Below are 26,324 nucleotides of genomic sequence, written 5' to 3'. Positions count from 1 at the left end.
AAAAATCAAACAGATCTTTGCCCTTCACATGCTGTTTCCCATCTACCTCTCTCATAACCTATCCTTAAGACTGCCTTTACCAGACATTAAACCATATCCTATTTTCAGTTACTAAGGTAAACTCCTGAAAAAAATTAAGGTGTTTAAAATAACTACCACTTTTACTGACAATACCCCCAAAATTGCACCAGCCAATCCCATCCAACCCCCTGGCAGTGCAGATGCATATCACAAGTGGACCAAGACACAGGCTCCTAGCCACCATGCACCAGCACAGCCCCTGTCACCTTACAGCAGTGATGTTCTCATCCATTACTTCTGCTTTGTTCATCTCAGCATGTTGCCCTCCCCTCTAGATTTCATACAAAGAACACAGAAGCACGGTTTCTCTTGCTGATGTAATGCCCATATTTAATCTTTCGAAACAAGAATAAAATCAAGAATAAAATCAAGAATAAAAATTTTCATTTAAGTCATACAGTACATTAATCTTTCAGCAATGACCCAATCTACAGTACTCAAATGCCTGGCATGAAGTCTATTATCTCAGCGTTTAACAAGTGTATAACCAGTGACACAGTAAAAGAAGAGCTCACAATACACAGCTAACACAATGAGTTTAGATTTTCTTCTAAGAGTCCAGCTAGGGCTTGTAATACATGGATCACTTTGGAACCGTACTTTAATCACCTTTTTGTTCAGTCAATCTGTTTGGGGCTTTTTTTTTTCCTCTGTTATATGAGTTTTTCCATTATGTACAGGAAGATTATCTCAAATGAAACTGCACAAGTTAGAATATCTATCTATAGACATACATGGTCAATCTAACTAAAAATTTAATAAGCAGTAATTACTCGGTCCTGGTTATACATTCCTAAAGGCTTAATAATACAGTTTAAGGAAAATAAAACAAAACACAACAAAACACAGTTGTAGGGTGGCAATCTCTGTAAGAAGCCTCCTTCCCTCTCAAAACAACCGATGGTTAACTGTACTTGCCACATTTGAAATGGGGTCTAAAAAGAAGTAATTTCAGCTCCTGAACAATACAAAACGTGACTGTCCTTTCTAAAGTCTGAATGGTTCAATGCACCATTCACTGAAGTTCTCAAACAAATAATACTGGTAGGATGCAGACTGTTAACAGAAATTAGGACAGTATGCCATGGACAGCACATTGGCTAGCAAAACGAAAGGGCCATTATCCAGTGGTTAAAGCAGACTGATGCAGGAGGGCAGCTCTCCCTGCAGCAGTGGAGAAGGAAAAAGGGCTCTTCTGCTTCGTAGCCAAAGCTAAGGCCAAATGTGCTCAAACACATGCCCTCTCCTGCTCTCACGGCCCTGGCCAGCACTCCTTACCACTGTGCAAGAGGAAATCCCTAGCCCAAAGGTGATCAGAGCCATGGCAGGGTGCAAGCCTCCCATTCCCTGCCCAGCTCCTGATGTGAAGGGGCAGGCTGAGGTCTGCCTCTGCTCCAGCTCCACAGCAGGCAAAAGGGCTCCCACTGAATCACTCATGTGCCAGAGCTGCTCCTGCACAGCAAGAGTCCTGCAGTCTGGTGGCTTTCTGGCTTCTGGCCTCAACTACCGCATACATCTGAACACAGCAATAACCGGAGAGGTCTCTCCCTCCGCAGAGCAGTGTTTCCAAGCACTGCAGTCCCAGAGGGCTACCTCTCTAAGGTAAGTTAACTAAACACACGTGTAATAGAGCTGCTTCTTCCCACATTAGCAAAACATAAACACAGCTAATTAACACAACTGCTTTGACTTTTAAAAGTCTCTCTTTTCTGGTGCCAGGTCCTGCTCCAAATGGAGGGGAAAAAAAACACAAGAGTGCCACTTTCCTAGATGGAAAACCAGCAGAATCTTTAGCCTTGAGGATCTGCTTTGTAATTTGCTACTGGCATAAACAACAAAAAAAGAAGTCCCATTTATTTGGCTGGGTTTTGTGGTGGTTTTTAAAGAAAAAAATCCAGACCATCCAGTGCACCTTCTCTGCACATACACACACACGCACATGCACACGCACCAGTGGAGAGCTCCAGAAGAACAGGCATGGGAACCACAAAGCCCACGTTGTGAAAAGACATGGGGAATCTCACATTTCAATTTCAATTCTCATTTAGCAATGAAGCAGCAAAATGATGTATTGCAAGAAATAAACAGTCACAGAACACACATACACCCAAACGCAACCATGGACACATTTTTCCCCGCTTTTTTTTGTTGCCTTTTTTTTTTTTTTTTTTTTTTTTTTTCTCCTCTGATAGATACTGTTACTGATCTGATAGCTTCTTTCTGGCTGTGCTGAAGTTTCTGAAGAGCATCTGGTGCTTCTTTAACCTTTATCAGAATGTAAGAACCTCAGTGGCAATAGGCAATCTCAGCAGCGCCACAACCAACCCTCTCCACTTGAGATTCCCTACAAACCCCTTCTATAAACTGAATCTTGCTCTGCCCCTTTGGTGCCATTCTGGGTTTGGTTTTGGTCTTTTTGTTTGTTTTGATGTTGGTCTTGTTTTTTCAAATTAACAAACACAGCATATTAATGCAAATTGGATGTTTTCTAAAAAATGGTCAGATAATTAGTTCAGCAATATGCAAAGTGCATCTATTTGGTTCTTTCCATAGATCACCTTCTGTTGTAAGTTTAAATTCCTTCACAGTTTAAAATATTGTGAAGAAATTATATGTATACTTTATGTATAGAACTATTTATATACATACACATATATACACACAACTCTGTACTTTATATAGCCATAAACACTCATTACTTAACTATTTATATTATATACACATGGCATGAACACATGCTCAGTGAAGAGTTGGTGCAGGCTGAAATCATTCCATCGGGTTTAATGGAATAACAACAGTGGAAACCATGAGTGAGTTATCAAAAGACACAGACATACATATATTAGATAAGTGAAAGACCAATTAAATCAGCTCTTTCATGTTCCTACTCGCGCAGGATCGTTCCCACCCCATTCCATGCTCCGTATGCACATACACAGCTATTCTGCATTCAGTTTACATGAGAGGGCAGTGGTGGTTCTTTTTGTCTAAAGGAAAGAACAGTCCATATTTACTGGGGCTTATCGCAACCTCCTCTGCAGAACTGCAGCACAGCTGGGTCTGGATGTCTTGGAGGAGTCTGAATGCTGCACCGCCGCTAGCTGAAAGCACCTGCTGAAGCGTTATTGCATGGTTAAGAGACAGCTACCAATTGTTCACAGTCTGTGAACTCTCTCTCTCCAACAAGTGGTACAACTGTATAAATACATATTTTAGCACAAAACATTTTAACACGAGGCAAGTCCAAGTACAAATGAGACCTAAAGGCCTATGGGTGAACTTTAAAGGCCAAGAGTTCTTCAGAGTGCATGTTGTTTAAGGAACGCAAGTCGGGTAACTTCAAAAGAAGTTTTGTGAAAATAGAGGCTTCATTTGGGTGATTTTTCATTATTAAGGTCCTTAATGCACGGATTAGTGTTTCCTGAAGCGCCTCCACAGAATTGACATTTTCTATTCCGGAACGATCTAAAAAGAAAGGGGTGAAGGGATTGGGGGTGGAGAAGAGGGGGGGGGGTGAGAAAAACAGGGAGGGGGAAGACTAAATGGATGTAATTATGTACTTTGCACCATAAAACCACTGCAAGAATCACTCACTACATTAACAAGCACAAGAATAACTAAATACTTATGTCAGAAGTTTCAAACCCACAATGCCAAAAGTCTTCCAAATGTTATTTACTTTGTAAAGTATTAAGCTCATGCTGACCTGGCATCATTCAATCACCTTTCCTGTAATCACTTACCCATGTTTCCAGCAGAGGACAGACTGATGCACACACTTAAATGCTTTGCTGAATCACAGATTTCAATGCAAGGAAAGAAGGCACATGAAAGCAAGAAGTTCCAACATTTCTCAAGGCTGGACACAGAACCCTAAACTTAAACTGGAGGTTTATGCTTGAGTGAGAAATCCCACTTGGGACAAGCCACAATCACATCTGCACAATGGGATCCCCAAGGCAAAGGAAGTACAAGCCTTGACATCTCTGGCCACTATTTCTGAGTGTGTTCTGAAGCACTTACAAAGCGAAACATGATGCCCCCAAAAATTCCCAGCTGAGGAAGAATTTCAACATCAAGAAAAATATTGTCCTTCCACTTACTGCACTCACCCCATGCCCAAAGCACCTCTTTCCAGAGAGCTGTATTTAAAAACATGCCTGTTGTCCTTAGGTGGAACCTAAGTAACCAGCTTGAAAGAATGGATTTTTAAGGAAAATGCCTCACCTAACAACCATGCACAGGAGCTGTTTTTTCCAAGCTGTATCCTATCTTCTTAAACACTAAGTAAATTCAGCAGGGCACATACATACACAAGTGACGGATGTGAACAGAAATGTGCTTTGATGCGTACATGTACTTAAGCACTTCATGGAACTGGGACACAGAATGACAACAGCTTTCTGGAGTAACACTGAGTCAGATCTTACAGTCAGAGTGGGAATCCCTTCCTTATGCTGTCAGTGTCAATCCTATCAGATCTCTCAGGTGAACAGAGTATAGGAAGTCCTACCAGACTGGTGCAGGTCCCTACTGCTATGGGGAAAAAAATATTACATAATCCACTTAATGATCCATCTTGAAGCAGTTAATGTGTTTTGTTCCTTCAGAAAGATTGTTCCAGAACCTTCTATTCTAACAATTAGGAACTTCGATTAATATCAAATTATTAGCACACATTCCACTCTTCTGTGATGTCCTGGGTTCAGCAGTAGCAGTCCTTTTTTTCCTTCTTAGTAGCTGGTGCTGTGCTGTGTTTTTGACTTTCGGGCTCGGAACAGCACTGATAACACCGACATTTTTAGTTGCTGCTCAGTAATGTTTACTCTGACCAAGGACTTTCTGAGTCTCATGCTCCGCAGGGAGGAGGGGAAGCTGGGAGGAAGCAGAGACAGGACACCTGACCCAAACTAGCCAAAGAGGTATTCCATACCACAGCACATCATGCCCAGTATATAAACTGAGGGCAGTTACCCGGAAGGGCTAAATCACTGCTCGGGTTGGGCTGGGTATCGGTCGGCAGGTGGTGAGCAGTTGTATTCTCTTCCCTTGTTATTTCCTTTATCATTATTATTACTGGTGGTAGCAGTAGTAGTTTTGTGTTATACCTTAGTTACTGGACTGCTCTTATCTCAACCCATGGGAGTTACATTCTTTTGATTATCCTCCCCATCCCTCCGGGAGTTGGGGGGGGATGTGGGGGGAGTGAGCAAGCAGCTGCTTGGTTCTGGGTTGCCAGCTGGGCTTAAACCATGACAGTGAAGACTGTCATGCTTTTTCCATGACAGCATGAGTGAAGAAATGCCCCTCTGCCTTCACTGGTTAAACCATCTACCCCAGTTGCCCCCCACTTCACACAACCTGATTTGTTCTATCCTGAGCAGAGATGACAACATAAGCCAGATGAGACTTCTCAAGAGCTCTGTAGAGTGGCAACAGTCCTGCCTTGCCTCTGAAGGCAGAAGAATGCAGTCCCATCTTTCCTGGCTCTCTTCAGCAAGTTATTGTAGGCTCCTCTCTTCAATTAGTGCAAGTCTTTCTTCTCCTTCCCTCTTAGCCTACTTCTAGTTGCCCCCAGTGGCCAGCAGAAGTTTCTGTTAGTACTATCCCAATAAGAAGGAGTAATAGAGGGTGTGTATTATATATTCTTCTACCACAAAGTATCACCCTCAGTTAAGAGATTATCTGGTCCTGCACAAACCACATTCTTTCAGCTTTGCTTCCACCTTGCTTCTTCCTTCTTTAGAGCCCATGATCCAAATTGCTATCTCCCCTTCATCTTCACCACATCCCCACTAGCACTGTTTTAAGAGAGTTCTGAACATTTCTTTTTTTCCCCACTGATGTTTGGTTTTGGGTTGGTTGGTTTGCTTGTGGGTTTTTGGATTGTTTTGGGGTTTTTTTGTTTTTAATTTAAAAGATTTTTAGTGCAGCATGGTATGCTACATTCTGGATCACTTAACCAGGATTCAACAGTCCCACACTACTGTCTGTTTCTGGAGCTGATGTAAATCTTGACTACTTTACTTTCTTTCTGACAATCTTTTCTTGAGTAACCTTCTTTCTGAGATGGAGTCATCTTAATGCCATTAAGATCTTATTCTTCCACTTTCAGTTATAGCATCTTTGCCTTTGCCTGCATCTCCATGTCATTTTCTTTGATGCTATTCCTCAACCCTTCCTCTTTCTCTAATTGAGCTCTTCCTCCACCTTATGGGAAATTACTCTAACCCTCCTCCTTGATGGGTAGAGTGCAAGGAATCTGTCATTCAAGATCTGTTTAATCAACAAGTGCCCATGATCCTTCAGTTCTACCAGTACCTTCTCCTCCTGGCTTCCACAAAAGCTCTGCTGGGGACAATTCTGCTCTTCTCAGGCACCTGCTCACATATGAAGCATGCTCACTTACTCACTTGAGCAAGTAACAACCGCAGCACTTCAGTTACATAGTGAAGTTGATCTGAAAGCTGCTAGACTCACAGTGACCATCAAGGATACTACTGTATCTGGAATATAGGATGAGCATTAAAACACTAGTGAAGCTGTATTTTCTAAAACCCTAGAAACAGCTTGTGAAGATGTCCAGGAAGGCTGTTATCAGACCGCAGATGAGATCACAAAGCAGCTAAGCTAGGTAGCAGTGATGTCCAAACTATGATCTGAAAAATTCCCAGCAGCTGCAAGAAGCTTGAATACCAAACTCCACCTTTTTTTGTCATCTTGCACGATTCTGATATTACCTGTTGCATGTTACAGATCATCCCTATGCTAAGCCCTACTGGAAGCTAGCAACTGCTTGAAACACCGCCTAAAAGCCTGAAGTGGGCTGGTTTTGGGCTACAAGCACATTTAACAGAACAGATACAGCCACTTACATTCAAAACAGGTGACATAGAGATTGTGGCATTCTAGGGCCCAGCAGCTAAGCAAGCAAGAAGAGTGGCTGTAGCATTACACAGCAAGGGAAGAAGCCTGGTTCTCAGTCCTTACTTAAAGGTTATCTCCAGTTCTTGACAATTTAGGTTTTTTAAGATAAAATTTGTAAAGCGCAGTCTGGAAAAGCAACTAAACCCCCAGGGTTTCTCTCTGTTAACTGAACATTTTCACTAACCAACCACAGTGCCATGCTTGCTTCATGCTGCCGTTCATTCTAGTTTTCAAAGGTTGCAAAGTCTACCACCCTTTGCTCATTACCACCACTTACAAATTGAAGAGGCTACAGCTGCCCATCGTGTGTTAAAACATTTCAGTTAGGCCACGCACAAAGCTGTTAGACTAAATTGTCCTACCTTGTCTACAGAGGCTTCATGTGCCTACAGCACCATGCCTGGAGTGCCCCTTCCCGATAAGGAAAATTTGGTTCTAAACCACTCATGTGGAAGATGTACACTTGTTAAAGAAGCAGGTGGCCCCAAATGCTGGCTTGTCATTTAAGTGGGCACTACTAGCATTCCTGTTAGCTACCTCTAGAGAGCTCCTTACCCAGCAAGCAGGGATTCTGCATCTTGTATTCCAGGAATTATATGCAGAGTTAATGTGCCTAATTTGAGGCTTTAGATAATACTACAGAAGTAGGTGCTTAATCCTTCTTTGAATCTGGGCCAGGGTGTTCTATATATCCAGTGACTGAAACAAGATACGAGGTTGGCAAAGATGTCAGTGGATTGGCAGACCTTTTGTGGTAAGAAGTCACAATGCAGATGAATAGGGCTTTCTTGCTGACATAGGCATAGATCAAACTGTTGGATTTGGATTTAAGTAAAATATGCAATAGACCTCAGTGACAATACTTGGAAGTAGAAATGCCACCTTTCCCAAGACTTAAGCTGTGCAAGTCAGGAGTCATTTCACCGATGCTGTCCTGGCTGACTTACAAGTCAGACAAATAGCTTCTAATGGCCATCAGGCAGCTATGAGATGCATTTCTGCATTCTACAGAAAGTAGTAAGAAAATACAAGCCTACTGTCACATCTTCCCAAAAGGCAGTATCAAAAAAAGCAGGTATATAAATGACAGGCTGCTAGTAGCTTAAAGCCTACTAAGTTGCACTTCGATGTGGAAGAACAGGTATACATTTTACAGGAATCTTCTAATAAAAAGATGTTTCTAATAGTTGGCAAAGGTGCAATTCAACTTTCTCTCCTTACCAGCAGATACCAGGACAACCGCTGTAAACAAACTCATTTCCTCATCACTAAGTTGCAGGGCATTCAGTTTCTCGCTAAATTCAAACATTGAGTTGAGCAGATCACCAGCTCCCATTGAATGCAGGTCATCCACACTGTACTTCTTTCCACTCAGGAAGGTGACGGTACGTTCCTTTGCATCAAACAGAGACGCAAACCGTACCATTAAAACCTGGTGGAAGAAAAAACAGAACAACAAAACCACATAAATATAAGCGGAATTCTAGGAAAGCCAACGAAAAACATGAACCTTTTAACATGATTCCAACTGTCTCATTAACTGCTGTACAAGCATTCTACACAGACACTGACAGCATGCTATTGACCTGTCAAAATCAGCGCAAGCTCTGACCCAGTAGCCTGAGAGAAACAAACAAGTGAAGAAATTAGTGGATGCAGGGGAGGGGCTACAGCACACCAAAGGGAGGAAAATTAAAATGTAAGCCTCAGACAGCCTGAGCCACAAAGACAATGCCATTCATAAATATGCCAGTAGGTCAACTTGCTTAAGCCATCCAACAGCCAAAGGCATACAGAGCATTAAAAGAAAGGTCTTCTTGGCCACACTCACGAAGAGCAAAACGAAGATACTGAACTAGATTCTTGCTCGGCATAAAGTGGAACAGCTCCATTGAAACAAGGCTGATTTACACCACCTAATGATCTGGACCACTAGGCATTCTTTGGGAAAGTACCATGCTGCATCACTGTGTCCACACAAATGTTAAAGAGCTCTGGTAGAAAGAAGCCACAGGTACCGCCTTCAAAAGTCAAGGGAAGGAGGGCTTGAAACAGCACCTGGTCTGTAGCTGCAGCTGGGAATACCCCTTTGGTATAAGCACCTGTGCTGGAGCAGTTGACATGTGCTGAACTTACCCCTCTGGGCTGAAATTTCTCTTGTGGTTTCTCAGTCGTACTGTGAAACGTTTCCCTCTGGAATGGCTTGTAAAGTTTCATTTGCTCATGTTCAACAACCTTATTTACATTTCCAAGGTTTAAGTTGCACAGAATAGCCTTCTTATTTGGAGAAAATGAACCAACTGGCACTGGTTAAAACTTCAGACTTGCTGTAATCTCTTGGTGTGAAAGTCGTTTCTTGTCACTTACCCTACATAACTGCATGAATTTAAATGTGTACTACATTTGAGAAGAGAACCAGGTTTTCAGCAGAGACTGGTGCTTTTGACAAGCTTCAAAAAAAGGAGGGCTCAAAAAAATGAAGATGTTTGAGAATTTGAACACCAATCATGCACATTAAATGACCTGCTCCTAAATTTAAACAGCCAAATGACATGCAGCAATCTTGATGGACACATAAGCACTATATATTGTTCACCTTTGTCACCTAAGCTATGTGTCCTTTGATGACACTGATTACAGCGTGCAGAAACCTAGGTGCAGAAGCCCTCAGAATACAAGAAAAGGACATAAAGGGCAGGCAGACAGAGCTGTACTTGTGCATTAGCAGGGACCTACCAGGTACCCCAACCTTTCAGATAAATATGGTTATTTCCCTTACAGAACTGGGCTTTAGAAACATTAACTTTAAATAATGAGCAACCAGCATTAACATTGTTATTCAAAACTGAAGCCCATGAAGCTGTGTTGATTTATACTAAGGCAAAGACCTACAGATTTCAATGTCACCCTTCTAATCTAAGGAAGAACAGTTTAGACTGGCATAGCTCATGATTAATTCACCCCATTTCACTTCAAGATTCCTATTTGTGCATGCTGAGGATATTATCTGATCAACCCCATCACCCGACCATAGCAATATAAGCACATAGGTAAGTGCTTGCTCACTTCTCCCCCAGAAACTGAGTCACTACCCCAATGGATCCAAGGTCCTTCATAGCTCTGCCATCAACTATATTTGGAGTGGAGGCTGGTGGATGTTCCGCAGGACCCACTGAAACTCCAGTTCAGTTCCTTATTTGAGGCTCGTGGCTATTTCTGACCTGGCTCCCATTAAGGCCATGTAGATCCCACCACTATATAGCGAGGTCCCCAGTACCCCCAGTTCTAAGAGGGCTTTCTAGCTTACATATATGTAATTATATACAGCTATGCTGCTTCTGCACCAACATAGTCTCCATGCATCTTCTTGTCCCTAGACAAACAAGCATTCCTTGAATATGAGCTAGTGGTAAGCACAGTGTCAAGACAGCCACACACTGGTGCTGACGGGAGCCAAAACAGGCTCAGAGACAGTACTTTTACTCAGATACTTCTATTGACATGCAGATGTTGGGATATCCTAGTTTAGTTACCCAGAAGGAAGAAATGACCTTGTATGTACCAGACTTTCAAGATGTTTTTGCATCTATTGCAATGGTTTCATGAATCCTGCTGGGTCTAGGTTTTTTCCAGTGCTCTGCAGCATTATTTTTTCATTTGTTTGTTTGTTGGCGTTTGTTTGTTTATGGGGTTTTTTTTTTCTCTGTTGCTACGATGCCAACATAGGCCTTTAACTACAGGTACCAGCTTGGTAACAGAAATCATTAATATTTCATTAATAAGTGAATAGGGATAAGCATGCAGTCATACATTATTATTAATTCTCTTTGATATAGTAACTTATCAGCAGTGCTTGTAACTGGCAAAAAGGCGTATGAATAGGCTTCAGGTGAAGAAAGGGCAGGACCAAACATTTTACATGCAAAACATGAAGATTTGATCTTGCATTCTACGAACAGTTCAAGCTTGATTCTCTACCCTCCTCAAAGGCACTGGACAGCATACTACTTTACACAGGAAGGAACTAACATTTTTGTGTAATGTGAACACCAGTTTAACAAGCTGTAGCTGAAGAAGTGAAAATACAGCTCTTAGCTCCAGGAGCCGTAGATGACTAGTAAAAGGTCAAGAATAACTGCAAAAAATACATGACAGCAAAATAGAAGAAGCAAAGAAACTGACACGCTCCAGGCACCAGGTCTTGCAGTGTAACCTGTACTTTCCAACCCAACAATTACCCATTTTAGAACAGGGCTAAATAAATGCAGGTGGAAGACCCATCACATTACACAAGAAATGGCTTCAGTTCAAGTTAATACGAAATCCAGCATTTCTCTTTGAATGAATAAATCAACTAAACAAGAGCAAAAACATCATCAATCTGCCTTCCCCAGGAAAGCACACAACATTGAATACTTGGGATTTCAGCTCTACCAGCCCTCTATGTTTAAGCTTGACATTTGAATACTTATAAAACGTTCATGGTTTCCAACAGATGCAGGAGTCTGGAAGAAGAACTCAAACCTTAAGTAGGTCTTAAGTAAGGTCTCTTGGTGAAGGTCACTAATTATAAAACAGCATCAAGCTCTCCAGTATCATTTCCAATTTAACACCACTAATTCGTACATACGTCATGACCACAAGTGGATGAAATTAACCACAAGGACTTGGTGGGATTAGTCTGTTAGTCACGCTGCAGGTGGTACGGTATCTAGAGAATTGCAGTAGTACAGCTAGTTATCAGTGTTACTATGTTGGAGATGGAGGTTTCAGCAACCCCCAACTGCCACCAAAGGCTAGTGGTGGCTGGTCAGGATGGATGCCCTGCCTTTGGTAGGGAGCACAGTGGCAGAAGGAAGGACATAGTGATAAAGACTTTCCTCTACAAAACTGGTGAATAGGAAACTTTCTAAACTAGCCACACTTCCAGACGCACTGTGCTTCTCTCCAGGCTAGGCAAAGGTAGCTTTCAAAGTAGTTGCTCCTATGCAAACCCAAGAAACCCCTCGTTACTCATTTATTAATGCCCAGGGAAGAGGAAAAGGTTGAAAGGCTGAGCAATTTTGAGCTTGTTGGAAGACGGACAGCTCACCAAGATCTGACCAAACAGAAGCATTGGACACCATCAGCTTAAACAAATAGCATCCATGAACAAGCTGGTTTTGCCCCATATAATCCAGTTCTATTTATTTTTAAGGGGGTCAGACTGACGCGCAGTTTGTCAGGTCCACAATATACACATAGTGGTCTCACCTCAAAGGTTCCAGCCTTCAGAAGATTAACCTGGTCATGTTGGGAGAGATCTCGGAAACCTGGGATGCGCTTGGCAAACTCCACCACTTCCTTCACTGCAGGGGTGAAACTCAGGGAAAACTCCTCCCAGACTTCATGGCCAGACTTGTTTGGGTCCACATGGGGAGTCTTACTCATTGGGCAGACCTATGTTTACAAAACACATGCAGAAAACAACTCTTTAAGAGATCATTACAAATACTAACAAATACTTGAAAGAAGCAGGTTTATTCTTCAAGAAAGCTTTGCAATAATGATGCACAGAGAAAAAAAAATTAGTATTCCTCAGCCAGTTCCCAAAGCAACCGGATTTCTCCCCCTCCCTTTAAAATGAACAGGAAAACCCAACACAGCAGTTCAGTAGCAATCTGTTTCTAAATTTGCTGACCTTGGAAACTTCAACATCACTTACAGCAGAAGAGTTGAGAGAACCCAGGTTATGCTGTTCTTCCCTGATCTCAACTTCACGCCAGACCTCTAGATTTTTTACTTGCATTACTCCTGTAATCTCACAATTAATCATGATTTCACAATCAACTGCAGTCTCACAGTCACTACTACATTCATTCTCATCTATCTTTCTTGTTTTGCAGGCAATTAAAGTGATTCAGTCAAGGTGACAAATGTGTCAACACCCGAGCAAGGAAGCCAGCCTTGGCTTCCTGAGTCATGGGTTTACCAAGACAACCTTCTCCTCCTAGACGTTTGCTTTTATCTCCATCACTGAAGGAGGATGACCAAGGAACTGATATTCCAATCTTGCTCAGTCACAAGGCAACAAAATGCTCTTTCTTTTATACAAACAGACAGCAATTTTTTGTAGGACAGTCTGAATCCATTACAATGAGATTAGAAGTATCAGCCAAGGCTGACTGCCAATAAATTCCCTCTGTAAGACCCAACCTGATGCTCCGAGATAATTTCAGTTCTGCTTTCTAAAATCTGCATCTTTTAATGAAGTTTAAATCTTTTAATATTCATTTCACCTGTCATCATCAAGGATGAGAATTCCTTTAAGTATTCCTCACAGGTATACTAAATGGTAGATGTAATCCTACATAATGTCAGCTAAGTAAGTGAAATAGATTAGCAATTCCTCAGAGCTATACTGTTTTTTTCATCTTGAAACTCATAATTGCCTAGCAATTCTTTGTATGGAAGGTCCTAAGATTACAATATATTCAACAGGTATATACACACACATGCAGGAATGTGCCTTTGTGTATTTAGCAACAGCTAGAGAAAACAAGATGGAGATAGATACAAATTTCTGACGTGGTTTTTTTTTTTGTTGGGTTTTGTTTGTTTGTTTTCAAATGCCAGTTGGCAACTGGGCAGTCAATACACAGACAGCTCTTCCCTTTCTCTCTCCCCAGAAGTCAAAGAACAGCATTGTAGATTTCTTGGTTCAGCTGTGAATCACAACATAACTTTTGTATCTGAGGCCACCACCCAAACCCAGTGATTACATACGGAGTAAAGGGGGACCTTTTCCATAAACTGAGAATCATTAAATATTTTGGTAAAATCACAGGTCTAGGCACACAACTAGAAGCACGACAGACACTAACTACTGCTCTGTTGATGGTATTGCAACAGTTCACACAGGTATTGCTAAAAGTACAGTACGCTCTGAAAATAAAGAATCTCGTTCAGCACTCTGCTCTGAATCAACATAAAAAGCACCTCAACTTCTCATCTTATGATGATCTACCCTAACTCCCAGGCACTCTGACCCATGGGAAAAAAAACCACCAGTTTTTCCCCTTTATGCATTATGCCTAAGCTGTCTTGAGACCTTTGCCCGAGAGTCATGGAATATCTGAAGTTGGACTTGATGATCCTTATGAGCCTCTTCCAACTCCCTCTTCCTTGCAGGACTACCTAAAACTAAATCATAGGACTAAGAGCATCGTCCAGACTCTCTGTGAACTCTGAAAGGCTTCTTATGGAAGTAGGTGTCAACTTGTACAGTCACTAGCTGTCTTTAGAGAACCCTTGTCAGGAATGACCTGTTCTACTTTTCTGTGCAGGTATTGAGTAAAAAAATCAAACCAAATCCCTGAACATCTGTCTCTGTTCTGGTTCAGAGCCTAACTGCACTCCCCTATTGCTACTGACTCATTTCAGATGTATCCTAATCCAAGTTCCCTGTCAAAACCCTCATTCATGTCAGGGAGGGGGGGGTGCACTGCTCTGCTGGATTCAGTTTTGTCTCCTCATCATCAGCTGTGTTAAACCTCCCTGCAGCTACTATGCACAGGTCAAAATGACTGGTTCGGGCCTCTGCAGGCAGGGCCACTCCCTGCCTGCCCATACGGACAGGTTTAACCTCTGCTTCTCAGGAGTGCCAAGAATGCCATTGCAGTGACTCCACATACTTTCCCTGCAAGGAAGAAAGGTTGGGAATTATTATTTGCCCAGAGTCTGCAATTAAAGTCGGAGCCTGCTAGTGATGGCATGGTCCACATCTATGGTAGCCAAAGAAGGGAAAAAAATAAACCAAAACTGGAAAAGAAAAACAACAACAAAAGAAAACCCAGCATCAAGATAAGCAGCCTTCACTGTGTGGAGACCTTCAGGGGTCTTCAAGAACATGTGAAGAACCTTTACAAACTTAAAGGAAGAAAACCACTGGCAGCTCAAGTACTTCAAAAAGGTCAAGGGTTAACGCCTCTTGACAGGAGCGCAGAATGAGAACAAGGATGTTACGTTCCCTCATCCCAGGCAGTTCTAGTGATAAAGAGAAGGACAATCTATTTTAAGGGGCTTACAGAACCAGTTGCCTGAATGGCAGAGGAACAGCAGGTGCAAGGCAAATGGGAGGGACCTGTTAAAGAAAGGAAAAAACCCCAAATCTACATGCAAGAAAATCTTTGTTAAGAATTCAGTGAGAAAATGAGACAATGCACTAGCAAAGTCATCTAAGGTTCCTAGAAGTGTGTTCAGAGCCACACTTGAGCAAGTATTACAGCAAAGACCCTCAACCAACAAGCAGTTCATCTGTGCATCTTCCTCCTGCCTCTGTTCAGAGCTGAAGATGTTCTAGGGGAGAAGGATACACAGCCTGTGGGTCCCATTGAGTCTGTATTTTACACTGCCTGTAAAATCGGCCTAGCCCTGTTAAAACAAAACACCACCCAAGAAAAACAAACAAACAAAAAATCCAAAACCAAATCAAACAAAAAAACCCTCAAAAAACCAACAACAAAACCAGCCTATGCAGACTGGCTTAAAATCCTAGCCCCGAGGTTTCACTCCAGAAATTTGCTCCAAATGCCTTGAAGGAAAATACAACATATCTGATTGCATAGATATCTTAAAGTGAAGTCTTCAAGATTGTGTGAAGAAGGCAATTTATAAGCTGTATTTATAAACATCCATTTTCATGTTAAGTCAAGCCAGATAAAACCTGCAAGTTTTCTTCAACCTTTGACATTAGTCTATTTTCACTTTGCTAAAAACCAAGAAACCCCATCACTTCTATGATTTCAAACCCTTCACACAACTTGAGCCATTATTCCCCTTCATCACAACGTGCACTCTCAAACTTGTGTCACTATTTTAGGTTTCAGCAGTTGTGCCAATAGTGTGCAGCTTCACTGACTGAAGTGGCACAGATGGATCACAGCCATCACCAAGCCTTTTACTAAGTCCAATCAAAAAATTGATATCAATATACCAGATGCATTCTTCCTCCAGTGCTGCAAGAGTAAGTGGTATTCTTGTTTGGAGAATAGCCATCTTCCGGGATCCTATCACACAGTCGCTGAGTATAACCACTGGTGAAGTTCATACAGTGGCCATTTGGGAAACACATGGTGGGTGCGCTTGGATAATGCATTGCGCTTCTCCCTTTGTACTGTCCACCAAGGTGCTGCTCACTTTCAGGGTACTGAGGGCCGCTGAGCCCACTAACACAGTGCTTGCTGCTCAAGATGTATTGCTCAGTGTTCTTTGACACTCTCTCCCCACTCTGGGGCTGCATCATCTCTGCTGGGTTTTGGGACTGCTCTTGGTTGTACATGAAAGTGTCTTTATGGGCCCTAGTGACCATACCGATCACTTCTTCCTTCGCCATGTCAGCGCCAGGAGGGGAAGAAGGGGTTTTGATGGTTTCTCGCTCTTGCTTGGGCTTGGAGGAAAGGTCTTCTTGAGGTGCTTGATCTTGATGTTCTGTTAATGCTTCACTGGGTAAGTGACCGCTGAACTGGCTGTTCATCATGGTTTTCATGGCACTCTGCATTTCAATCAGCATCCTCTGTTTTTCACGTTTGGGAATACGGCCAAATCGAACAGCTACGAAGGTGGGGAGATGAAAGTGGGGGAGGAGGAGAGAAAAAGAAGGTCAATCCTGAAAGCATTAACATGCACACACACAGAATACACACCCCCGCCAAAAATTCTGCCTTTCAAAGGAAGACATAACTGCTCTCACCAATACTACAGCAGGGGTATTACCACTGAAGTCAGGGAGAGAGATATGAAATGCATGCTGCTGTTTACATACAAAGAGAAGGCAGCTCTACAGCATATAATCTAAAGCCTTTTCCCCGTTTGCTACAAACCTGGCTATGAACCACACACAGTTGTTAGTTAACTGTCAGGCTTTAAGACTTGACCAAACCAGTACAACTTTGTGAGCTGACAATTAGCTGAACGCAAACACAGTTCATAACATATTTGAATACGTCCTACAAGACCGCTCCTCATAGACCAATTATATAACTTGCCAAAACAAGAGAGTCAGTGCTGAGTGCAACTTACCTTGGTACATATTCCTGATAACTTTGCCTTGACAAGGACATTTTCTGATGGCAAGGGGACGGGCATCATTGTGGCTGCAGCATTTTTGACCCTGTCCTAAAGAATCTACAACTGCCTCTACCAGCCCATCCAACCACAGCCTTACAAGGATTTATAACCAGTTTCGACTGATGTAATTATGTTCGTGCAGTAGTCCATCATTAATGTAACTAACTCTCTTTCATTAAAGCAGGTGCAACCTTATGTGCAAACAAGCGCCTAGGGGATGAAATAACTCATATGCACGACAAGAACTCAGAACAATTATTTAGAATAAGCTTTAACACTCCACCCACTAAATTATTAACAGCCCAAGATTCCTGGTTCTTGTGAAATAAACACCCTGAGAAAATTAAAAAGTGAAACAAGAGGAAGAGTTCTGGTTTGTGACATCAAGTTGTAGCAGACAAATGAACTGCACCTTCAGCATTACATTTTAAAACGTCACAAGGAGTGGATAGCAAGCAAGGTGGTCAGAGACACAGCTCGACATTACCCTTTCCTCCTTGCCCGCCCCCTCCCTCCAAGGGGAAAAAAAAAAGCCCAGCAGGTACATGGTCATTATGCTCATCCCATGCACCCAAACCTAACTCTTTAGGCTTTATAATGATCACTCTAAGGATATCATCTTAGGCAGAATTCCCTTTCATGGAAAAAGCAACAGTAACAACACAGACCCATAGAAACAAAATTGAGACTCTTATTACAACCATCCCCCTAAGAGACCACTGCAGAGCATCGCACTGCATTAGCCTCCAGGGACAGTATTATGTTACCAGGTCAGGATGGTTAGGGAGCAAGGCAAGCTGATCTTAGCACTCCCAGACAGGGAACCTGACCCTGACAACAGGGTTGGTGGTGTTATCTGCCATTAAGATCCTTAGCAATCGGTTCCGAGGTGGGCAGCATATTCCCTCTCAGAGGACCACTGCTCAGGAACATACCATCTCTCGACATTCCAACAGACAGGCATTTTTTGAAACGACACTGCTGGCATCTGTTCCTATTCATTCTCATTATAGAGCAATTGTTATTCTTCAAGCACTTCTTATACTGGATGTTTTGTTGAATGCTTCTTCTGAAAAAACCCTGTAAACAAACAAAAAAATCCCAGAACTATTATTACAGCACATGTCAAATCCTCCTGCCAAGATTCACCTCTCTGCAAGCAAAGAAAACTTTCCTGCCTCCCATAAGCTGCTTCAGAGCCATCAACCCAAAGTGATTTTACAGAACTTGCTACTCCTCATGACATACTTTGTGTGTGATCTATGTATAATGCAAACTAATTATGATTTCTAATTATAGAAGATGCTAAGTTGCTTCCTGCATAGTCAGCAGATAAGAGCAATATATCTCCAGTATTACCTCTATCACTGCACTGACAGTTTCTAAGAGATGCACTCAATCTCCTATGACATCAGCACAAAGATGAAAGTCAAAATCAGATCTTTTGACTTCAATCTCCACAGTATGGCAACAAAACCATCCTGCTGTACCATACGACCTTCAAAGGTGGTTCCTTCACATAACCCTTAAGCTGATAAACTCTGTCACAGAACATAACATTTTCATTGTTACAGGATTAGAAAATACAGATCTACTGATGTATGAACAAGGAAGCACATAGTTCTAGCTTTCCCTGTGATAAAAGAACTTCCTTTCTGAAGCTGTTTTGTTCTGTGTCCTAGCCCAGATGACAACTCACACCCACTATCTCTTAATGCAATTAACATCCACATGTCTAGCGTGACATGGTCCTTCCCACCTCTGTCTGCAGGTCTTGTTGTCTGCTGTGCACTCCAGGTCAGGCAGGACTGGACAAGGGACAAGAACTGAAAGCACTACAGAGTTTGGAAGATGCTGTCCCCTGCTAAGTGGTTTGCCTTTTCCTACAACTTACACACTGTTTGGAATTTCTCAGATTTAAGTTTAATAGAGAAGCATACCAATATTTTTTTGGCAGCATCACCCCCTTTCCCCTATGGGGAGAAGTTGAGAATTTCACCAGCAGAAAGGTGAGCAGAAACACAGCTCACCTTGCAGCCCTCACAGGCATGAACACCATAATGAAATCCTGAAGCGACATCTCCACAGACTTTGCAAAGAAGAACCATGCCATTAAATTCTAGAATCAGAACAGAAAAGTCAAGGATATAGAAAACCAATGACAAATGAAAGAGTGTTTCCAGCTTTTAAAACCTAGACTGAAAGCAAAATACGTCAGGTCAGTTCAACATACAAAAAACACAGCAGAGGAACAAACAAGAATGTACAAAACGCCTGATCAGTTCAGAAGGTACCAGTGCAAGAGAGGGGCAGGGGGAAGGAGGAAGACAAACATGAAGCGCTCATCAGGACAGGGAGAAAGCATGTATTCACTGGACTTTCAATCACAGTAGCATTGTACTGAGTTGTAGAAAGTCTGGTTACATTCGCACACTTTTAAAGGGACCATTTAGTTAACTAGGCCACCAAAGTTTGGGCTCAATTTGTTTTTCCATCAGGACAAAGTAAGCCCATGTAAAGGCTACAGTTTCCCCAACAGAGAATTAACATATTTTCTTTAAAATGGAAATATTAAAGGACACTTTATTTTATTATATATCATAAACCAGCCATACATTCTACCTATCTGATAACAATTTAGAACTGGTAACTTAGCCACATCCTCATACATAAAGACTACTCAATTAAGTGCATATCCAGAACAGCACACTTGCATGCTTGAACTTGAAAGTACTTTCTCAGCCCTGTAAATATGCTCATGGTTTGGGTCTTTTAAGCTTTTCCCCACCTGTTTTATTTCAGCTTGTCAATAAATTCAGTAAAGACTTTTTGCAAGTCCTAAGTGCTGGCCTAACATTGGTTTCACTGAAGCCAACGGGAGTTTTACCAGTGACTTCAGTAACCACAAAATTACCTTAACAGTGAGCAATAAAGACAGCTGGAAATACTCCTGCAGAAACATATTCTACCAGGAAAAACAACGTATTTGACATTTGGATTTCATTTGTAAAGAGGAACTAAAACTTTATTTTTTCATGGTTTTGAAAAATAACCAAACCACAAAAACCTGTGGTTTTTTTTCTTTACCTAGCTAGTACTGAGCTAAAAATGTTATCTATCTATATATACACCCATTTACACATCCGCCTGAGAAGCTTACAACAGGTTGCATCTTCAGGAAACTCTGCCGTGACACCAAAAACATAGTTGATAGTGAATTTTTAAGAGGAAGTAAACATTCTTACTAAGAACTTAGGGTAGGAACACTATATATAAAGAAAAAAAAGAAGTGGCGGGGTGGGGAGGGAAGACTCTTAAGGTAGAACTGTTAGATGTTTATTCTAGATTCATGACAATTGAAAATGATAAAACAATTCTGCCATTAAAAGACTTCAGCCTTCAAAAGACCAGTCTGAATTCCAGCCGAGTGTGTGCTAAAATGCTCAATCCAGCACTCAGTTTGATTCCTGCCCTTCCAAAACTGTTCAAATATAGTTCTTTATCACTGATCCCCTCCAGTTACCAAAACAGGACAAAGTAAGTAGCTGGAGCTTGATAGTTGAATGCATTTTAAAGGACTATCCTTTATAGTCCCATGCTTATGGAAAATTACAGAAATGCCTTCACAGCAAACCACACAGAGGACTTGGTTGTAACACACAGGGTTGTAATACACAGGGGGGAAATGGTGGTTACAGGAACTGGCACCAAACATACTTGTGACTCCATTATGGCCTTTTGTCAAGCCAGCAACACTCGACTGGTTTGTTTTAATAGTCTCCTCCAGCCGATCGCTCTTTGGTGCCCCATCAGAGCCCTCGCTGCCCCGGCCATTGCAGCCGCTTTCCGAGGAGGAGCTGTTTGGAGAAGATGGTACAGGCGAAGAGGACGACTGGAAACCGCTGTCTGAGCTCTCGCTGTGACATGAGGCTGGGCTAGATGCCGAGCTTGAAGAGCTGATGTAAGCTATCACACCCCCTGAGGCAAGAAAGAAAACGCGGCATATAGTGACATAACAAGCAGACATGCAACGCTGCCATGTGAGCCACGCCATGACCCAGCACCACCAGACCCAGCCATCACGTGTTCCTGGGCACGCTCCTTTCCCTCCCTCCCTCCAGCTTGCTCCTCTCCATTTGTTTTTGAGGGCTGACCTCCCAGTCTGCCCCGTCCCCTTCTTTCCTCTTATCAGCCTCCTCTGACCAAAGTCAAGCTGAAACAGCAGACCCAAAGGACAGAGCAACAAACCGAGCTGCAGGACAGGGCAGTGGGGAGAGGCCACAGGGAGGCACAGGGAGGGTTTCCCTGGCCACCCTCTGAGCAGAGCTCATCTGGAGCCACAAGCAAAGCCAGGCTCTTACAGTGCTGTGGAGCTGGAATGCAAACAAGCTAGGTTAGGGACAGAAATAGGGCAGGGAGAAAGACTTCATGCAGGCTTTGTGCCAGAGGCACAGAAAGGAAGGACTGGAAAGTGCTCATGATGCAGAAGGGAAGGGGGCAAGTGAAAGAAATAGCACTGCAGCCTGGTTAACCTACTGAGCACCATTTGTCCAACTGCAAGCCTTTGCAGCGTTTCTAGCAGCAGCTAAACTCCACCTGCTAGGCTGCTATTTGCAATCTCTGTCCTGCCGCATCTTGCTATCTGACACACTTGCGAATCCCTCAAATGAAACAGCTTTTTGTCCTCAGATAGACCTCAGAGCAGTTCTGGCTTTTCACAGGTTCCTTTTTCTTGCTTCTAAGCAAGAGAAGGTTGTTTTTACTTCATTGGAGTTTGTCTCAAAGGCTCGGCATTTCAAAAGCCAGAGTAAAAACATTCAGTATTTCACACAAATACTTCAACAGTGAAGGCCACTTGACTGTTCAAATAAATTACACTCCGCAACCTCATGCCTGTACTGCTATTTAGAGCATCTTCACAGACAACTCAGGACAAACTTCACACACCAGTAAGGATTAAAAACTTTACAAGGGCCATAGGCTGGCTTCCTCTGCAGGAATAAAAGCATTGGTGTCTTTAGGATCCTTGGTCAACTGAGCTGGCATGGCAGGCTGGGGCTTCAGCTCCCCACATCAGCCATCACCTCCTCACAGATAAAGGCAGCACTGTTATACAACCCTGGAAAGATCACTGCTTGCAGGTAGACAAATTTTCATTACTTCTATCAGCTTTAACGGTCCTCTCAGCATTTCTGCAGCAGCTTCACTGGCCCATTTCCTCTTTATCATCTAATGTTTTAGACCAAGGAAACCACCATCAACACCATAAGAAAAAGCATGCAGCACAGGATCCCCTGCCTGGTGGGGCAAAAGTCAGACCAAGCAGCTGTGCGACACGTGCACTACTTGCAAGGGGCTTCTCACATTCTTGGGCACCCGTGCCCCTACACCCCACCACAGCCATCATTCCTGCACAGATGGTTTTCTGTTCCAATAAATCCTCCCTGCGGCACTGCATGCATTCAGGATTGGGGGTTTCTGGAGCAAGGAGAATTGCAAGGGAGACACACGGGGCCAGCAACAACATGAGGAAAAAAAGCTCGCCAAACACCCGTGTTAGTGCCAGACACCACCCATCTGACAAAGGTCTGGGTGCACGTGCCTCTGCCAGGCCAAAGCTCGCAGTCCACCTGCTCCGAGGGAAGCATCAAGCTCCTTCTTAGCAGGCACCATCCTTATCTGCAAAGGTCAAAGCAGGGCACACAAACACAGTCCTTGCAGGGAACTCCTGTGTTCCTTCACACGGCCACCTCACCCCACTATCGCTAAATCCTGCCTCATAAACACTGATGCTCCTTTTCTCTCAAGGGTAACACCAATGTCACAGGAGAGCACGGGAAGGGTATGCCTATGGGGAGGTTCACCCCTTGTCTTCCAAAAGCCTAAGGAGCCCACAGAGTTGTGCTGCTGCTGTATCCCAGTGAGCTTGTCAGTCTTGTCTGCATCACGGTCAAGATTCCCATAACTTTTCTTATTTTAGAAGCTATGTCTCCCTGTGAACCTTATTTTTGTCTGGTCAGCAGTCACAGTCAATTCCCATACAACAGCTCAGGGTGACAGCTCAAAACAAAGAGCAGCCCCGGGTCTATGAACTAGTTGGGTTTTTTACACTGATACGCTGCAGAAATGGACAGCCAGCAAGGGAGGCAGTCCCGGGTTTTGCTTAGGGAACCCGGTGCAGAGATTCAATTAATGAAGGAAGGGGGGCACACCGTAGCGTGCAGGCATCTCAAAGGAAGCTGTAACAATGCAGAAGAGCGAAGGAGGCGGCAAACTCGGTCCGCGCTTAACCGCTTCCCCCGGCCCCAAGGACGGTGCTGCGGGGGCAGCACTGACCGCCCTTCGCTAGCGAGGAAGAGAAGGACGCAGGGAGCAGTACCCGGGGCCGCCGGGCGGAGCGGGGCTGTGCGGGAAGGGCCAGTCCCGCCGCCCCCTCCCCGTTACACAACGCCTCCCCCGCGCACCGGGCCGCTCCACGTGCAGGGCCGGCGGGCAGGCAGCCCCCGCCGCCGCACACGGCCGCGCGCGTGCGGGCACCCCCCCCTGCCTCTCCGCACCGGGACCTCACGCTCCCCCCCGCCCTCCCTCGACCGCGGCCTGGCGCGGCTGGGGGCGGAGCCGGGCCCGCCGCAGCTCCACGTGTCCCCGTCGCGCCCCGCCGCCGCCGCCGCCCCGAATGTAGGTCACCAAAACAGCGGCCGCCTCACGTGTCCGCGCCGCCAGCCGCCCCGCGCCGCCGCCCCGGCACTATTATGCAATCCGCGCGTCACCGCCCCGCAAGGCCAATGAGCGGGCACGCCGCGCGGAACGTAAACACAGCGCGCACATGGCTCGCCCGGCGGGTCCATGTGAGCCAGCGCGCCGCCGTCCCGGACACCAGCGGGGCCGCGGCCGGGCAAGCGCCGCCGCTCGCCGTGCTCACACACACACACACACACACCCCGCGGCGCCACCGGCAGCCCTTGCCCGCCCGGCCCGGCGGGACCACCCCGTACACAAATACCCCCCCGTCCGCCCGGTCCGCAGCGGACGCTTACCCGCGCTGACTTCCATGGCGGCCTCCTCCCGCAGGGGCAGGGGCGGCGCCGCGCTGGACTCCTCCGGGCCCGGCACGGCTGTGCTCAGCTCCGCTCGGTCTCAGTCCCTCCAGCGCCCGGCCCCCGCCGCAGCGCTACATGCAGCGGGAAGGCGGGAAGCGGCCGCGCTGTGTCCTGTCAGAGCGGCTGCAGCAAGTGCCACCCGTCCCCGCCGCGGCGCCCTCCCCTTTACAACAAAAGCGATCGGGAGCCGCGCAGAGTGCGGCACCGCCGCCCGCCCGGCCCGGCCCCAGCCCCGCCCCGCCAGCCCCGCCCCGCCCCCGGCCGCCCCCCTCACCCAGTGACACACTTTCCTCCGCGCCGCGCGGGCCGCGGGAGCTCACGTGCGGTGGGCGCGTGCGTGAGGGCACTGCGGCGGTAGCGGTGCGGGAGAGGGAGGGGGTGCCCCTGCGGTGAAGGCACCGCAACCGGTCACCACTGCCAGTGCGGTGCTCGCCCACTGCAGGGCACGGGGACGGAGCGCCGCGGCCGTGTCAGCATCCGCTGGTGGCCGCTCCGCGCGCAGCATCGGCAGGAAATGCCGGTGCTCTGGTTGCCGCAGCTCATCAGCTCTGCGCGCCGGGGCGGCTGCGCTCCCTGCTCTTGTGAGGGAAAGGAAAAGCCGGGAGAAACACCTCGGCAGTGCGCACACCGCTTCGTGCGCTACAGAGCCTCCAGGCGCGGTTCTCCCTCCGCTCCCGCCTTCCCAAAACCGGGAAAGGCACATCTGGAGAAAAACCCCCATAGGACCCACTGCGGGTGGAAAGCAAGGATGTCTCTGCCCGGGGGGGACATCCTCCACTCTCTCATCTCCTGCTCCCAGAAAAGAAACCCATAAAGAAACACAACCCCTGTCAACACTAAGGAGGGGAGGCTGTCCACGAAGTGGAGCCCAAAATGTTCTTCCTCACCGCCCCGGAGGCACGGGGGTTGCGGTGTGTTTTGACCTCCTCCGGCTAAGAGGAAGGCACTGAGGTTAAATGAGGTCAACGAGCGGGGGTTAAACACAGCTAAATGTAGTTTGCCGCCTCCTAATTTGGGTGACTTTCCTTTCGTCTCGAATGAGGTAAACAGGTCAGTTTGGGAGAGCTTCCTCACTTCTCGAATAAGGTAAACGGGTGAGTTTTCCTGTGTTTCTGCCCGCAGCCCAGCAGCCATGAGTCATCCAGCTTTTCTCTAGGTCCACAGGCAGCACCCACCACCGTTCCCAGGCCCCAGATTCATATAGCAACAGCTTCTTGTCCTCCTCATACCCTCAGGTTTCCTCCTCAAAACTGTTTTCTAAGCCCTGCTGCGTTGTCCCCGGCTGTCTCACACAGCCTCTGCCTGCTCAGCAGTGCTGGGCACGGCCAGGAACAGGGCACAACATCCCACCCTTCCTTCCCTGGTTGGGTATCCATCTCCCTCCTCTGCCCGGCTGCTGGTCTTCATGAACCAACCACAGACTTGACGTGTTTTAGATGAGTCCATTCTATCATGTCAAACCTCTCAACAGCTGGAATTGGCCAACAAACTCCAAGGAGAATATAGTGTATAAATCAGAATCTGATAGAAAACCAAGCTGAACATCAGGAACAACAGCAAGAAGTCCTCTCTGTCCATGCATTCTGTGCCTTTGGGATTGTTTTTGTTATTTTGGGATCATAGCAAAGCAGATGCTTGTTTAATATCTGCTAACCAGTGGCTTACGAACCCTAGATGTTCACTGAGATTGCCAAGAAATACACAGGACTTGAGTTCCTGCTAATTGTTAAGGCAGGAGACTGCAATTTGCAGGTGGTGGTAGAAGCACGCAGAGATGAGTATGCAGGCATTGACGCTCAGACCAAAGGTCCATCTGGCCTGCAGGCAGTCTGTGGTGCTCAAGGGAGGCTTCAGGTTTTTTTGATCCATGGACACCATTCCTTAGGATGGCTAGTAAGGGGAAGGACTGCTCCCCCACTTCCTCTGTGGGCAAGGACAAATGCTGCTGCTCCTGCCTGGCAGGACAAATGGGAATGGCAACATAGGCAGCTTCATAGGATGCCATAGGGAGAGGCCGTCACGCTATTGCTCACAATCTCAATCTCTCTTGTTTACCACCAGAACAGGACTTTTCCTTTGCACTTGGCAGCTCTGAGCCAACCCACCTAG

General features: G+C 45.2%; 1 protein-coding gene across 1 annotated transcript; it reads right to left on the bottom strand.

Annotated features, from left to right (window-relative positions):
* Nucleotides 1-410: 410 nt before the first annotated feature.
* On the bottom strand, nt 411-24,368 carry NR1D2 (nuclear receptor subfamily 1 group D member 2). The gene is made up of 8 exons (XM_080611614.1): nt 24,153-24,368; nt 20,833-21,093; nt 19,146-19,234; nt 18,051-18,195; nt 15,983-16,599; nt 12,262-12,447; nt 8,230-8,440; nt 411-3,546 (listed from the first exon to the last, which is right to left on the bottom strand). Exons 1-8 carry the CDS (start codon nt 24,166-24,168, stop codon nt 3,350-3,352), a joined length of 1,722 nt encoding a protein of 573 aa, XP_080467740.1. The 5' UTR covers nt 24,169-24,368; the 3' UTR covers nt 411-3,349.
* Between the last annotated feature and the right edge of the window lie 1,956 nt (nt 24,369-26,324).

The sequence above is a fragment of the Psittacula echo genome (genome assembly GCF_963264785.1).
Source record: "Psittacula echo genome assembly, chromosome: 2".
Taxonomy (NCBI): Eukaryota; Metazoa; Chordata; class Aves; order Psittaciformes; family Psittacidae; genus Psittacula; species Psittacula echo.
The sequence above is the reverse complement of the archived record's forward strand: the minus strand, read 5'-3'. Positions and strand labels throughout refer to the sequence as shown.

Coding starts and splice junctions, on each gene's coding strand:
- NR1D2 (XM_080611614.1), bottom strand. Junction 19,235..20,832: donor AGGCCATAATGGAGTCACAA/GTATGTTTGGTG, acceptor TTCTGATTCTAG/AATTTAATGGCATGGTTCTT. Junction 16,600..18,050: donor TGTTGGAATGTCGAGAGATG/GTATGTTCCTGA, acceptor CCACCTTCGTAG/CTGTTCGATTTGGCCGTATT.